Below are 17,163 nucleotides of genomic sequence, written 5' to 3'. Positions count from 1 at the left end.
TAGAAGATATCAGAAAGACCCTTACCACAGAGATTTAAAAAAAAAAGTTTAAAAAAATCAATCAGAAGTGAAGAAAACAACAAATGAGATTGCAAACAAGTTTGATGCAATGACCAGCAGGCTGGAAGAAGCAGAGGAATGAATTAGTGATATAGAACACAAAATAGTGGAAAATAATGAAGCTGAACAAAAGAGAGAAAGAATTAGAAGATATCAGAAAGACCCTTACCACAGAGATTTAAAAAAAAAAGTTTAAAAAAATCAATCAGAAGTGAAGAAAACAACAAATGAGATTGCAAACAAGTTTGATGCAATGACCAGCAGGCTGGAAGAAGCAGAGGAATGAATTAGTGATATAGAACACAAAATAGTGGAAAATAATGAAGCTGAACAAAAGAGAGAAAGAATTATGGAATACAAGAATACACTTAAGGAGCTCAGTGACTCCATCAAACATAATAACAATCATTATTATAGGAGTCCCAGGAGAAGAAAAGAGAGAAAATGGTGCAGAAAATTTATTTGAGGAAATGATAACTGAAATGTTCCCTAATCTGAGGCAGGAAACAGACATCCAGATCCAAGAAGCACAGAGAAATTCCATCAAAATCAACAAAAGCAGGCCAAAAATGAGAAATATTATAATTAAATTTGCAAAATATAGTGATAAAGAAAAAATCTTAAAAGCAGCAAGACAAACTCACTCACTTACAAGGAAGACCCATAAGGCTAGCTGCAGATTTAACAATAGAAAATTTGCAGGCCAGAAGAGAGTGCTGAATAGAAAACATCTACAGCCTACAATGCTCTATCTGGCAAGACTACCATTTAGAATAGCAGGAGAGATAAAGAGTTTCCCAAACAAACAAAAACTAAAAGTGTTGTTGAGCACTAAATCATCCCTGCAAGAAATATTAAAGGGAACTCTGAGCGGAAAGGAAGATCAAAAGTGATAAAGACAAGAAAAGATCAGAGCAAATCTCCAGAATCAACAACAAAACAAGTAATAAAATGGCACTAAATGCATATCTGTCAATCATTACTCTGAATACAAATGGATGAAATGCTCAAATCAAAAGACATAGGTTGTCTGAATGGATTAAAACAAAACAAAACAAAACAACAAAAAAAACCCTCAAAACTCATCTATATGATGCCTACAAGAGAGTCACTTTAGACCTAAAGACATGGCAGATTGAAAGTGAGATGATGAAGAAATATTTATCATGCAAAAGGATATCAAAAGAAAGCCAGAGCAGTGATACTTATCTCAGACAAACTGGACTTTAAAACAAACACTGTAACAAGAGACAAAGCAGGGCACTTTATCAGAATAAAGGAGACAATGCAACAAGAATATCTAATAAATGTAAATATTTATACCCCCAACATGGGAGCACCCAAATATATAAAACAATTAATAACAAATAAAAAAAGGAACTCACTGATAATAATACAATAATAGTAGGGGACTTGAACACCCCACTTACTTCAATGGACAGATTATCTAAGGAGAAAATCAACAAGGAAACAATGGCTTTAAATGACACCCTGGACCAGAAGGACTTAATACATATATTCAAAACATTCCATCCTAAAGCAGCAGAATACATATAGTTTTCAAGTGCACAAGGAACCTTCTCCAGACTAGATGACATACTAGGTTGCAAATCAGGCCTCAACAAATACAAAAAGATTGAAATCACACTATGCGTCTTTTCTGACAATAATGCTATGAAACTTAAAATCAACCATTAGAAAAAATCTGGAAAGACCACAAGTACATGGAGGTTAAACAAAATGCTAACAAACACTGAATGGGTCAACCCCAGGAAATCAAATAAGTAATAAGAAATACTTGGAAAAAATGAAAATAAAACCAAAACTGTCCAAAACTTTTGGAATTCAACAAAAGCCATCCTAGGAGGGAAGGACAGAGCAATAACGGCCTGCATCAAGATGCAAGAAAAGTCACAAATGAAAAACCTAACCTTACACCTAAAGGAGCTAGAAAAAGAAAAATAAATGAAGCCTGAAGCCAAAACAGAAAAGAAGTGAAAATAAAGATTAGAGCAGAAATAAATGATTTTTAGTTCTATAAGTAAAAAAATAAAATAGAGGAACATGGGTGGCTCAGTTGTTTAAGAGTCTGACTCTTGATTTCAACTCAAGTCATGATCTCAGGGTCCTGGTATTGAGCTCCACAAGGGAAATCAGCCCTCAGTGGGGAGTCGGTTTGAGGATTATCTCTCTCCCTTTCCCTCTGCCCTCCTCCAGCATGTGTGCACACACTCTCCCTATCAAATAATTAAATCTTAAAAAAAGGAAACTAAAATAAAAACAAAAACAAAACAAAAACAAACAAACAAACAAACAAAAAACCAATAGAAATGATCAATGAAACCAGGAGCTGGTTCTTTGAAAATTTTAAGAAAATAGATAAACCTTTTGCCAGGCTCTTTCAAAAGACAAGAGAAAGGACCCAAATAAATAAAATCACAAATGAGAAAGGAAAAATAACAAGCAAAGCCACAGAAAAAAAAGAATTATTAAACAATATTATGAAAAACTGTATGCCAATGAATAGGAAAACCTGCAAAAAATGGATATATTCCTAGAAATTGGATAAAATCCTAGAAACACGTAAACTAGCAAAATTGAAACAGAAAGAAATAGAAAACTTGAACGGGCTGAAAACCAACAAAGAAATTGAACTGTTAATCAAAAAACTTACAAAAAACAAAAGTCCAGGGCCAGAATGCCTCACACATGAATTTTAACAAATATTTAAAGAAGAGATAATACTGATTTTTCGCAAACTGTTCCAAAAATAGAAAAGGAAGGAAAGCTTCCAAACTCATTCCATGAGGCCAGCATTACCCTGATATCAAAACCATATAAAGACTCCACTAAAACAGAGAACTATAAGCCAATATCCCTGATGAGTATGGATGCAAACTTTCTCAGTAAATACTTGCAAACAGAATCCAAAATATATTTAAAAAAATCATTCACCACAACAAAGTGGGATTTATTCCTGGGTTGCAAGTTTGGTTCAATATTCGCAAATCAATCAACATGATACACCAGATTAATACAATTAAGGATAAGAACCATATGATGTTTTAGTAGATGCAGAAAAAGTATTTGACAAAGTACAACAATTCATAATAAAAACCCTCAACAAAGAGGTTTACAAGGAATGTACTTCAATGTAATAAAGGCCATATATGAAAAACTCACAGCTAATATCATCCTAAATGGGGAAAAATTAAGAGCATTTCTTCTTTAGTCGTGAACAAGACAGGCATGTCACTCTCACCACAGTTATTTAACAGTACTGGAAGTCCTAGACTTAGCAAATAGACAACAAAAAGAAATAGAAGATACCCAAATCAGCAAAGAAGAAGTAATACTTTGACATGATTTCTTTTTTTTTTAAGATTTTATTTATTTATTTGACAGAGAGATCACAAGTAGGCAGAGAGGCAGGCAGAGAGAGAGGAGGAAGCAGGCTCCCTGCCAAGCAGAGAGCCCGATGCAGGACTCAATCCCGGGACCCTGAGACCACGACCTGAGCTGAAGGCAGAGGCCTAAACCACTGAGCCACCCAGGCGCCCTTGACATGATATTCTATATAGAAAACCCAAAAGACTCCACAAAAAATTGCTAGAACTGATGCAGTGATTCAGTAAAGTTGAAGAAAAGAAAATTAGCACACAGAAATCTGTTGCATTTCTGTATACTAGTAGTGAAGCAATGGAAAGAGAAATTAAGGAATCAATCCCATTTACAATTGCACTAAAAAAAGTATCATAGCTAGGAATAAACCTTACCAAAGAGGTAAAAGACTTGTATTCTGAAAGCTTTAGAAGACTGATGAGAGAAATTGAAGAGGACACAAAGAAGTGGAAACTTTCAATGCTCACGGATTACAAAGACAACTATTTTTAAAATGTCTATTCTACCCAAAGCAATCTACATATTTTATGCAATCCCTATCAAAATACTAACAGCATTTTTCACAGAGCTAGAAAAATAATGGAATTTGTATGAAACGCCAAAAGTCCCCAAATAACCAAAGCAACCTTACTTAAAAAAAGAAAAGCAGAAGGAGGCATCACAATTCCTGACTTCAAGTTATTTGACAAAGCTATAGCAATCAGAACAGTGTGGTACTGCCACAAAAATAGACACATAGATTGATAGAATAGAACAGAAAACCAAGAAATGAATACAGAATCATATGGCCAGTTAATATTAAACAAAGCAGGAAAGAATATCCAATGTGAAAAAGGCAGTCTCTTCAACAATTGGTGTTGGGAAAGGTAAACAACAATATGCAGAAGAATTAAACTGGATCATTTTATTACACCATACACAAAAATAAATTCAAAACGGATATAAGACCTAAATGTGATACAGGAATCCATCAAAATCCTAGAGGAGAACACAGGCAGTAACCTCCCTGACCCTGGCAGCAACAACTGCTAGACATGTCTCTAAAGGCAAAAATGAACTATTGGGACTTCATCTAAACAAAAGCTTCTGCACAACAAAGGAAACAATCAACAAAACTAAAAGGCAATCTATAGAATGGGAGAAGATATTTGCAAATGTTTTATCAGATAAAAGGCTAGTATCCAAAATCTATAAAGAACTTATCAAACTCAGCTCCTCCCCCAAAAAAATCCAGTTAAGAAATGGGCAGAAGCCATGAACAGATATTTCTCCAAAGAAGACATACAAATGGCCAAAAGGCACATGAAAAAATGCTCAACATCACTTGGCATCAAGGAAATACAAATCAAAACTACAATGGGATACCACCTCATATCAGTCAGAATGACTAAAACTAACAACTCAGGAAACAACAGATGTTGGCAAGGATGCAGAGAAAGGGGAACCCTCTTACACTGTTGCTGGAAAAGGAAATTGGTGCTGGCACTCTGGAAAACAGTATGGAAGTTCCTCAAAAAGTTAAAAATTGAGCTACCTTATGACCCAGTGATTGCATTACTGCGTATTTATCCAAAGGATACAAAAATAGTGATTCAGAGGAGCACATGCTTCCCGATGCTTATAACACCAACGTCTATAATAGCCAAACTATGAAAAGAGCCCAGATGTCCATTGATAGATGAATGGATAATATATAGTGGAATACTATTCAACCATTAAAAAAAGAGTGAAATCTTGCTATTTGCAATGCAATGCAATGATGTGGTTAGAACTATAGAATATTATGCTAAGTAAAATAAGTCAATCAGAGAAAAACAAATACCATATGACTTCACTCATATGTGGAATTTAAGAAATAAAATAGATAAGGTACCTGGGTGGCTCAGTTAGTTAAATGATTACCTTCAGCTCAGGTCATGATCCCAGGGTCCTGGGATTGAGTCCCACATCAGGCTCCCTGTTCAGTGGGGAGTCTGTTTTTCCCTCTCTCTCTGCCTGCTGCTCCCAGTGTTTGTACTCTCTCCCTTTCTCCCTCTTTCTGTTAAATAAATAAATATTTTTAAAAAAAGAAGAAGAAACAAGGGTGCCTGGGTGTCTCAGTGGGTTAAAGCCTCTGCCTTCAGCTCAAGTCATGATCTCAGGGTCCTAGGATCAAGCCCCAAACTGGGCTCTCTGCTCTGCGGGGATCCTGCTTCCCCCTCCCCCTCTGCCTGCCTCTCTGCCTACTTGTGATCTCTCTCTCTCTCTGTCAAATAAATAAATAAAATCTTAAAAAACAAAACAAAACAGATGAACATAAGGGAAGGGATGGAAAAATAAAATAAGGTAACAACAGAGAAGAAAGCAAACCATGAGACTCTTAACTATAGGACAGAAACTGAAGGTGGCTGGAGGGGAAGTAGGTTGGGGGAATTGGGTAATTGGGTGATGGGCATTAAGGAGGGCACTTGATGTAATGGGCACTGGTGTTATGATGTATCATTAAATTCTACTCCTAAAACTAATAATACACTATATTAAACTAAATTGAATTTTTAAAAAAAGTTTTTAAAGATAAAGATAAAAAGGTGACCAAAAAAAAAAAAAAAGAGGAAAAAAAAATCAGTGGAATTAAAAAGGGAACCTATGAAATGGGAGAAAATATTTACAAACCACATATCTGATAAGGGGTTATTTCCACAATACATAAAATATTCATGCAATTCAACAGGAAAAACAAATAATAAACAAAATCTGAGATTAACTGATTTAGAAATAGACGTAGGTCCTAAGTAGTCATTTTTCCAAATAAAGTATTCAAATGGCCATCAGACATGAAAAAGCGCTATCACTAATCATGAAGGAAATGCAAATGAAAAACATAATATCACTTCACACTTACTAGAATAGCTTATGAAAAAGACAAAAGATAACACCAGCAAGGAAATGAGGAAGAGGGTACCCTTGTACACTCATACTAGGCATGTAAATTTGTGTAGGCACCATGAAAACAGTATAGAGTGCTTTGAAAAATTAAAAATCAACTTATCATACGATCCAGCCATTCTACTTCTGGGTGTATATACAAAGAAAATTAAACCAATATCTCAAAGTGATGTCTGCATCCCTATTCTCACTGCAGCATTATTTACAATAGCCCAGTCATGAAAACCTAAGTGTTCATCAGCAGATGTATGGATAACTTGGGAGATAGATAGATGATAGATAGATGATGATAAATGATAGATGCTAGATAGATAGATAGATAGATAGATATGGAATATTATTCAGCCAGAAGAGAAGAACCTACCATTTATGATGACAGGAATGAATATTGAGGGTGTGATGCTAAGCAAAATGTCAGAGAAAGACAAATTCTGCATGATCTCATTTATAAGCAGAACCAGAAATACCGAACTTAGAGAAACAGAGAACAGATTGGTAGTTGTCAGCATGGATGGATGGGGTGAGAGAAATGGGTGGAGATGGTGAAAATGTATGAACATCCAGTTGTAAGAAGTTACCAGGGTGTATTGTACAACATGATGACTATAGCCAGCAATACAGTATTGTATATTTGAAAGTTTCTAAGAGAGTAGCCCTAAAAGTTCTTATCACTAGAAAAAAAATGTAACTATGTGAGGTGATAGATATTAACCAAAGTTATCATAGTAATCATTTTGCAATATATTCATATATTAAATTACTGTGGTGTATTCCTTAAACTTATATGATGCTATAGGTCAATTATATTTTAATAAAACTGGAAAAAAGAAAAAAGGATATTTATAATTCAGTACAGAATTAAGGCAGCTTTTTTATGTTGTTGTTAGAACAACTCAGCAAAATAAAATTCCGGTTTATTGTTGGACAACATTGTTTCACACGTACATCAAACAGGCCAAAAAAAATAAACAGCAACTTCATAGACAAAAAAGGAAAAAAAAGAAACCTTTTATCTTTGGCCTTTTTAACCATCTCATACAAACCAACTACTTATAGTACAGCTAAGTACATACACAAAAATGTTACTGGAATGCTCGGAATAAGATTGTTTTTTTGTTGTTGTTGTTTTTGCTTTTTTTACAAGGTTTTTTTTTTCTCCTTTGAGATTATAATGAACATGGTCACACCACAAGTAAAGTCAGAAGTAGGACAGAGAACTCTCCGAAGGCTGATTTGGTCATCCGAGATCATTAAAAATGGCTGACCCCTAACAATATGTACAAAAATATAAAATGTAAATAAAAAATACAAACAAATTTTCCTTTTTAAAGTACTTTTAAGAAAAAAAGCAGGGCCTTGGAAGTTTGGTTCTTTTTTCCTCCCCTGTTGCAAATTCACGTTGTGGTTTTGGTTGGGTGGCAGAGAGCGTGTGTCATCTGCGGGTGGCACTGCCTGCGTTGGGCAGGCGGGCGGGACTCTCTACTCGAAGGTGACCACGTTTAGATTCTGAGACGGGAAGTGGAGGGTGAATAGGTCACGGTGGCCTTTTTTGTTGTTGTTGTTGTTGTTGTTGTTGTTGTTGTTGTTAAGTTTAACTTTTCCTTTTTTGCTGTCTAGTCATCCTCATCAGTCTTCTGCTTCTTAGTGTTGACATCATCATCCTCATCATCTTCAGCTGCCCGTTTGCCCATAGCTGCCTCAGCCTCCTCATCTTCATCTCCATCCTCTTCTTCACCATCACCTTCCTCTCCTTCCTCCTCCTCCTCCCCACCTTCTTCCTCTTCTTCATCTACCTCATTGTCGGCCTCCTGCTCCCCATTTTCCTCATTAGCGTTCCCATTAGCAGGTGCGTCTCTTCCATTCTCTGCCTCCTCCACAACTTCCTTCTTCTCCTTTAAGTCCTTCGTGGTGATCTCGGAGCTGGTGTCCATGGCCGCGTCTGACAAGATGGGGCACGCTGGTGATCCGATGCAGCAGATTAAAAAGAAAGCAAAGTTCGAGGACTCTGGCGAGAAAGCTACCAGAGGTGCGCGGCGGAGGTGGTTGTGGCGAAAGAAGAGCCGGACACAGGAACAATGCAAAATGGCTTTTCAGAGCAGCCAGTGGGGCTAAGACAGCTTTTCAAATCAATAGGAAAAGTATAGGTTACTTACAAATTGTATAACTATAATTTATCATTATTTATATTTGTATTATCACTATTTGTATATATGTATGTATTTGTGTGTGTGTGTGTGTGTGTGTGTATAACATACATACATATGGAAAACCTATATATATTTTACAACAATCGTGCAAAGCAGGCATTATCAACCCTGTTAGGTTTGAAAAATTAGGTCCATAGAGTTTAGGAGTTTAGTTTGCCCTAATGTAAAGAACATGTCTATCCTATTCACTGTTGTGTCCCCATTGTCTAGAAAAGTACCTGTCATGTAGTAGTTCCCCCAAAATATTTTTGAATGACTGAATCTTACAATTGTTGGGAAAATGTATTCCATCTATGTATTAGTCTATTTTTCTTTCATAGTAAGAGAATTATGATGTTCTGTGTGTAAAAATTTTCTCATCTTTAAAGAAGATATACATTTCCCAGTCTTCAATGTAATTAGAAGTGAGCATGTGACAGAGTTCAGTCATTGAAATGTAATAGAAATCTCCAGGTTGAGCTTTTAGAAAAGCTCTTAAGGTCAGGATGACTCATCTTATGTATTTCTTCTGTTCTCTGCCCTTTCCTTTCTTCTTATCTAGTACATGTATGTGATACAGGATGTAAAGTAGCTATCTTTTTGTCTTGAGAAGACATGGTTAACCATAGCCAAACTGTATAACTTTGTCATGAGAAAGAGAATGTGTTACCTCTAAACACAGGGCCAATTTTGTCTTTCTCTTACCCTCTTATTGAGCACCACTGGACAGTGAAAATTGTTAGAACCACATGTTGCAGTCCAGACTAAATAGAAGACCAGAAAAGGCTTAGATATCTCAGGGCATCATAAAGCCACCTACCTCTGGAATTCTCATGTGAGAAAAGTAAAATCCCTAATAAAAACAACTCTGTGGAGTTTTCTGTTATTCACAGGTGAAGACAATGCTTAATTTATGAAACTATGGGCAGGCCTTTTGGGGGGTGGGGGACCATCATAGCCAGGGCAAGGAATTCATTTCTTTTTTTGGGCATTTGGTAAAAATAGATTTTCCTGAAGAATGTGAAATCCCTATTTAAAAATTAGAGGGAGGAGTTACCAGGTCTAGTTGTGAAAAAAAACAAACAAACAAACAAATAATTTAATTCCTATGAGTTTACTTTCCTCTAAAATGCCTAGCAAGGAAAAGAGTACTGTGGAATTAGGAGTTCTGATCATGGTCCAAGAGTATTTGAGTCTGGGCATGTAAGATGAATTTGCATAAAGCAGTGAGTTTGTGTTCCCTTTATCCTATCAGGTCTGGCACTGGACTAGACATACACACACACACACACACACACACACACACACACACATGCATGCACACACCATTAAATGCATAATAGTTGTAGCTTTCCTACCCTCTGCACTCTGTCCTTACTCTCTGTTCCCCCAACATATGCCTCCTAGTCAGAAGCCCGAAGTCCTAGTACTGACTGTATCATGAAGTCCTCAGAAATTATTCAGTACTCAAGAATACAGGCTGTCCCATGAGTGGGACAAGTAAGAGTGATGGTGATGACTGGGCTTGATCCAAAAGTCAGTATTTTAAATAAACCAAAATTAAAACAAAGTACGCTTTGAAACCATTTGTCCAAAGGGGCTCATCTCTGTCAACAAATATACAGACTACATACTGCCACTCACAATCCCTCATTAACCTACACTCTCATGGTATACAATCATGGTACTCTCCCTCACCAAGCCCAGACAGAGCCACACAATCCTTTCCAAAACAGTATATAACACAGTCACAATTAGTTAGTACTTGCAATGTTATTCATGTTTCATTCTAGGACTAGGGAGAAAGGGAGAATGTGGGTGTAAAAGCAGGATGAATACCCTACTTTTGCATCAACATGGATGGGACTGGAGGAGATTATGCTGAGTGAAATAAGTTAAGCAGAGAAAGTCAATTATCATATGGTTTCACTTGTGAAGCATAAGAAATAACACGGAGGACATTAGGAGAATGAAAGGAAAAGTGAAGGAGGGGAAATTAGAGGGGGAGAGGGGACATGAACCATGAGAGACTGTGGACTCTGAGAAACAAACTGAGGGTTTTGGGGGGGTAGACAGTGGGGTGATCCTTGTGGTGGGTATTAAGGAGGGCACAGAGCATTGGGTGTTGTACATAAACAATGAATCTTGGAACACTGAATCAAAAATTAATGATGTATTTTATGGTGACTAACATAACACAATAAAATTTTTAAAATTTTTAAAGAAAGGCAGTGATGTGGTAAATGAGGATCAAGACAACAGCAAAAAGATTAAAAATGGAGTGCAGAATTGTGGCTTTCAGAAATCAGCTGATACAGAGAGGGTGGATACAGAAGCTTTGTGGAGGATAACAAGGCTGAGATGGAGTCAAGGACAAAATTGTTAGGATTGCCTGCTCAGCCTACATAGGAGTACTTCAACAGTGCTCTTTCACAGGAATCTTGTGGACACAGGTCTCTGGGGAATGCAGGCAGAGGTGAAAGTCAAATCAGAGAGGTTACAGAGAGGAAAGCAAGAGAAGACTACAGGTTTCTTGTATATATTTAATCTAGTCCTAGTGTCTAGGAGTTTAAACAATCCATCCCTACCTCTTAGCCTTCCTTCACTGGACTCTGACCTGTGACTTAACTATTTTAAAATTTTCCTCAACATCCCTGAATTGGGTGCTGCACTATTTGGCCCTTGCTAAAAGGCTGTTTTATATGTTTGGTTCCTTCAACTTCTTTGAGGTCTATTGATGTTGGTTTCTAATTGTTTTCAACCTCTGAGGCTGATTCTGGAAAACAGAATCTGTTCAACTGCCCCTCAATTGTTCAACCCTTCTTGAAGGGACTTCAATCCCCAACACTAGCTTTTGGAAAGTCCCTCTTTTTAAGACCAGTTATTTGGAGGTCTCCAAAAGGCATCGGATTTTTTTTCAGAAACTTGTTAGAAGAAACTCCTTAGGGACAGACCACCATTTTTTGTTATGGCCCAAACACATTTCACAAAATAAATAACTAATTCTAAGATTGGGTACATGTTTTTTTTTTTTTTTCCTATTTTCTCAGGGTGATCATTATACCCCTCCTGGAGCAATGGTTGTCCCCTTAGCTAAATTGGCTCACTTTTTGTCCTTTCTTTTGTTCCAGACTCTCATGTTTATATTGTTACAAAGTTGTCTCACTGTGTTTATTGGGAGGGCCTGGGCCCTGCCTAGTTTAACCAATTCTCCTGGTCTTAGGCTCTACTAGCTCAAAATTCCAAGGGTGGTTATGCAGATTAAGCCCTATTAAATAATAATAACACATGTGTAAATAGAGCAGTAAAGCTTTTAAAGCATGCGTGCTCATGATTTATTGTAATCCTTCCCGGGGAAATAAGTAGATCAGAGGTTATTATCCCCATTTTCAAAAGAAAAAAACTGTGTTCCTGAGAGGGGTTTTGATTTGTGCAAGGACGCATTGTATGACTACATAATTCCCTCTCTAATTTTCTTTCTGCTCTACCATGGGCCTCTGAATCAGGGGAGTTTACACCCACAGTGGGATCAGCCTTCTTTTAACAAGCCCCTTTTACCACGGCCAAGGAGCTGGCAGCCTTTAAACCCATCTGGTCTCCAGTGGATGAAGCTTTTAGTGATTGGTGACAAGCCACACCCTCCAGTCCACTCCATTAGGGAATGTTCTGTCTGAACTGCTGGAGACACGCAAGGATCTGTGGTATGTGAGTGTGTAGTCAAAATCTGGTTTGAATTTGCAGACTGCAAACCCCAGAACATTGGCATGGGGCTTAAAAGCATGAGAATGTTTGAGTATGCCCACACTTGAAGAAAGGGCAACATTTTCAGTGCCAGATTCCTGAAAGAAGACAGGGAATATGTATTTAAAACAGAAATGAAAGAGATAGAAGCAAGTGGGAAAGCACTTCATTGAAACCCACTTTATACCATTTTCCAGATGAGATAACACTGAGTCTCAGAAAGATGAAAGGACCCAGTAGAGGTTCTAGTATAAATTCTTGATGGTGGTGGGATTTTAACTCAGTCTGTGTGTTCTCAGACCTGATAATCTCTCCACTGTATCACACTGTCATGCTAGGTGCCCTCAAGGAGAAGTTTATTATTCTGGTTCACTTCCTTCCTCCCCTTGAGTCAAGGTTTAGGGTGCTCAACTTTCAAATCCACAAGAGAAACTTGATGAGGAAGAAGTAGGGAGCAATGGAAAAATGACTCTGGCTTATCTTGCATGTATAATGACAAAAGAGGAGGGCTCCTCTTTCTTTTTTTTTATTCAGCTATCATTTATTAAGTATCTACTATATGCTAATCTATAAATCAGTGAGAAAAAAGATATCCAAGAACTCAATGCTACTCTGTTCAACACAATATATAGGAAGCAGTTCATTTTTACAGGACCAAAATAACTCTTAGTCAACATGAATCCATCTTCACAATGCTCTTTCACAATCCCTCTCCTGGCAGCCGGTCCAGCTGGTCGGCCCAACACTGCTGTTTCCTAGCATTTCTTAACCAAGAAGGACCATCATTGCCTGTAGCTCTGTGTTCATTGATTTTTATGGTGTTTCTTCAGCTTGAAGTTATATCACTTTTTGGTTCATGTCAGAGCAGCTACTTAAAATCTTGAGAGCATTCATGCTTTATATGTATCTGCTCAGATGCAGTGTTAAATGCACCCTTATCTCTAGCATATTTTAGTGTTCCAACTTTCTACAACTGTGTAAAAACATATTCCATGAACCATAGTTGGAATGCTGGCATTGCCAATTAGGCTTTAGGTAAACCAATGTTTATTACTGGATCAGAATCATCTTGAAGAGACATTTAGAACATTCCCTTTAGAATAATTTGATACCAGGTGCCCCTATAGTGAGTTCTAAATAAACACTACTATTATGATATGTTCAGCACAATGCCTGACGTATGGTCAAGACTCAATAAATGGTATCAAATTATTCTAAAGGGCTCCGCTTTCTAACATGCTCAAAAGCGATGCAGTTCCTGTTGGCTTTCAGACTGACTTATTTCTTTTTATTGCTTTTAAAGCATTTAAAAATTCATTAGGAGTGATTGATAATGTGCCTGACTCAGAGGGAGGGATGCAATAGGGAGAGATTTCCAATAACTTCATTTTGTAAGTGAAGTAGGAACAACCTAGTCTTGGCAAGTTTATTACCTGAGGCCTAAGCTAGAGAGCCATGAGACTGCTTGCAGCTTTAGCATATCTGGAAGATGGTGTTCTAGCTGGGTTCAGACCCTGAAAGGGCCTTCCACTTGCTTTGTGAATTCTGAGTAGTCATTGAAGTTTCTGTTACCTCAGTGGGGAAAAGTTGCTCTCTATTCTTTCAGTGCAGGGCTCTGAAGGATCAGGATTAGCTCACATGTGATTTTGCAATATAACATATATCTTTACTCTTCTTCTTAGAATTGGTGAGTATAGACATTCCAGGTGGTTGTTGTCTATTCCTGACTAGGTTTATATTCAGTTGTTTAATTACATGAGGTAGTAAAAGAGATTAGTGTGCTAGATGTCAGGACATCCAAATTCTAATCTTAGCAGAGTGTCTTCTTTTTTGGGCATTGGTTTCCACATTAGAGCACAGAGAGATAAATTAACTAGTATCTAGGGGCCTTTCTATTTCTGACAGTCTCCTTTGAGCCTCTTCATACTCTCATACAGACTTAAGAATTTTGGGGAGTCCTGGATGGCTCAGTCATTAAGCATCTACCTTTGGCTCAGGTCATGATCCCAGGGTCCTGGGATCGAGTCCCGCATCGGCCTCCCTGCTCAGTGGGGAGTTTGCTTCTCCCTCTCCCACCATCCCTGCTTATATTCCTTCTCTTGCTGTGTCTCTCTCTGTCAAGTAAATAATTTAAAAATATTACACAAGTATTGCAAGGTCACTGCTTTATATTAAGAAAATATAAACAACAAAAGAAAAAGAAAAATCAGAATTTCATTTCTTAGAGATAACTACTGTTAAAATTGAGAGATATCTACCCTTCTGAACATTTTCTATGCACCTCTATCTATGCTTATATATTGCATTTGGACTTTTTTAAAAAATAGATTCATACCATATAGACTACTATTTTGTAATCTGCTCTTTTCAATTTACAGCGAATAATGAATATTGTGCAGAGATGGAAAATTTATGCCACTCTCTTCATGTTATGGATTTGAAACATAGAAGATCTCCATTCTCTCTCCTTATACAGGTGTACGGTAAATAGAGTTTTTTTTACACTTTTTGTCACAATCTCACTAATTTCTTATTTGCTCCTTCACAGTAGTTAACTCTTTAAATTTTTATTTTAATTCCATTAATTAACATAGAGTGTTATACCAGTTTCATGTGTATAACATAGTGATTCAACAATTCCATACAACACCCACTGCTTTTCATAAGGACACTCCTTAATCCTCATCACCTCTTTGACCCATTACCTCAACAACCTGCTTTCTGGTAACCAGCAGTTTGTTCTCTATTGTTAAGAGTCTGTTTCTTGGTTTGCCTCATTCTCTTTTTCTTTTTACCCTATGCTTCTTTGTTTTGTTAAATTCCACATATGAATGAAGTTATATAGTATTTGTCTTTCTCTGGCTGACTTATTTCACTTAGCATAATACTCTCTAGTTCCATCCATGTTGTTGTAAATGGCAAGATTTCATCATTTTTATGGCCAAATAGTATTCCATGGAATATATATTCCATAAAATACTATATATGTGTGTGTGTGTATGTATACACATACATATATACACAACACACACACACACACACACACACACACACACACACACACACACCATGGAATACTATTTGGCCATATGCCTTTTTTTATCCATTCATCAATCCATGTACACATGGTGGACTATTTCCATTGCTTGGCTATCGTAAATAATGTTGCTATAAACATAGGGGTGCATGTATCCCTTTGAATTCATATTTTTGTATTCTTTGAGTAAATACCCAGTAGTGTAATTGCTGGATGATAGAAAAGTTCTATTTTTAAATTTTGGAGCACCTCCATACTGTTTCCTACAGTGGCTGTACCAGTTTACATTCCCAACAACAGTGCAAGAGGGTTCCTTTTCTCCACATTCCTTGTGAACACCCTTGTTTCTTTCTTTCTTTTTTTGTAGAAAAAAATTAATTAATTAACTAATTTTTTACTTTCCTCCAAATATTTGTGAGTTTTTCCTTTATTTTATTTTTTGATTAACATATAATGTATTACTTGTTTCAGGGGTACAGGTCTGTAACTCATCAGTCTTACACAACACCCAGTGCTCACCACAACACATACCCTCCCCAATGTGCATCACCCAGCCAATGCATTCCACCACTCCCTTTGCCAAAAGCAATCCTCAGTTTGTTTCCTAAGATTAAGAGTCTCTTACAGTTTGTCTCCCTCTCTGGTTTTGTCTTTTTTCATTTTTCCTCTCTTCCCATACATTCCTCTGCCTTGTTTCTTAAAATTTGAATATCAGTGAGACCATATCATTATCTCTCTGACTGACTTATTTCACTTAGCATAATACCCTCTAGTTCCATCCACATCATTGTAAATGGCAAGATTCCATTTTTTTCATTTTAGTCCATTATGTGTGTGTATATAAGTGTGTGCATGTGTACACATACACACATACATACATCTCAACTTTTCTTTATCCATTCAATCCCATTCAATCCCAGGACTCTGGGATCATGACCTGAGCCAAAGGCAGACACTTAACTCACTGAATCACCCAGGCATCCCTGTTGGGAGTTTTTAATCACTCATTCAATTTATTTGCTGTTTATCAGTCTGTTCAATTTTACTATTTTTTTCTGTTTCAGTTTTGGTAGTTTCTAGGTTGTCCAATTTGTTACCATACAATTTTTCACCATATTCTCTTTTAATTGTTTGTATTTCTGTGGTCTTTGTTGTTACTTCTCCTTTCTGATTTGTGAATTTTATTTGAGAGCTTTCTCTTTTTTGTTGATAAATCTGAAAAAAGGTTTATAAATTTAATTGATTTTTCTAAGAATGAACTCTTGGTTTCATTGATCTGTTCTATTGTTTTGTGTTTTTTTTGTTTCTATATAATTTATATCTGCTCTAATATTTATTATTTTCTTCCTTCTGCTTGTTTTAGGCTTTATTTGTTGTTTTCTTTTTAGCTCCTTTAGGTGCAAGGTTAGGTTGTTTATTTGAGATTTTCCTTGCTTCTTGAGGTAGGCTATTTAGTTATAAACTTCTTTCTTAGAACAGCTTCTGCTACATCTCAAAGGTTTGGACTGTTATTGTTTCCATATACTTTTATTTTTCTTTCATTTCTCAATTGACCCATTCGTTGTTCAGTAGTATGTTATTTAACCACCAGGTCTTTGGGGTCTTTCCGTTTGTTTGTTTTTTTTCTTGTGTTTGACTTTCAGTTTCATAACATTGTTGTCAGAAAAGATACATGATATACTTTCAAACTTCTTGAATTTGTTGAAGCTTGTTTTGTGGTCTAATATGTGATCCATTCTGGAGAATGTTCCATGTGCACTTGGAAAGAATGTGTATTCTACTGTTTTAGGTTGTAATCCTCTCAATACATAA

The 17,163-nt window shown here is 36.6% G+C and overlaps 1 protein-coding gene across 1 annotated transcript; it reads right to left on the bottom strand.

Annotated features, from left to right (window-relative positions):
- Positions 1–7,969: 7,969 nt before the first annotated feature.
- Positions 7,970–8,490, bottom strand: LOC111161015 (prothymosin alpha-like). Its single transcript, XM_022524454.1, has one exon. It carries the CDS (start codon positions 8,316–8,318, stop codon positions 8,001–8,003), a length of 318 nt encoding a protein of 105 aa, XP_022380162.1. The 5' UTR covers positions 8,319–8,490; the 3' UTR covers positions 7,970–8,000.
- Between the last annotated feature and the right edge of the window lie 8,673 nt (positions 8,491–17,163).

This window comes from Enhydra lutris, unplaced genomic scaffold (genome assembly GCF_002288905.1).
Source record: "Enhydra lutris kenyoni isolate GAN:26980312 unplaced genomic scaffold, ASM228890v2 scaffoldscaffold81, whole genome shotgun sequence".
In the NCBI taxonomy this organism is placed as follows: Eukaryota; Metazoa; Chordata; class Mammalia; order Carnivora; family Mustelidae; genus Enhydra; species Enhydra lutris.
This window is presented reverse-complemented; position numbering and strand designations above follow the sequence as displayed.

What these genes read in the sequence shown, in the direction of transcription:
- LOC111161015 (XM_022524454.1), bottom strand. Translation starts at nt 8,318, where the DNA reads ATGGACACCAGCTCCGAGATCACCACGAAGGACTTAAAGGAGAAGAAG.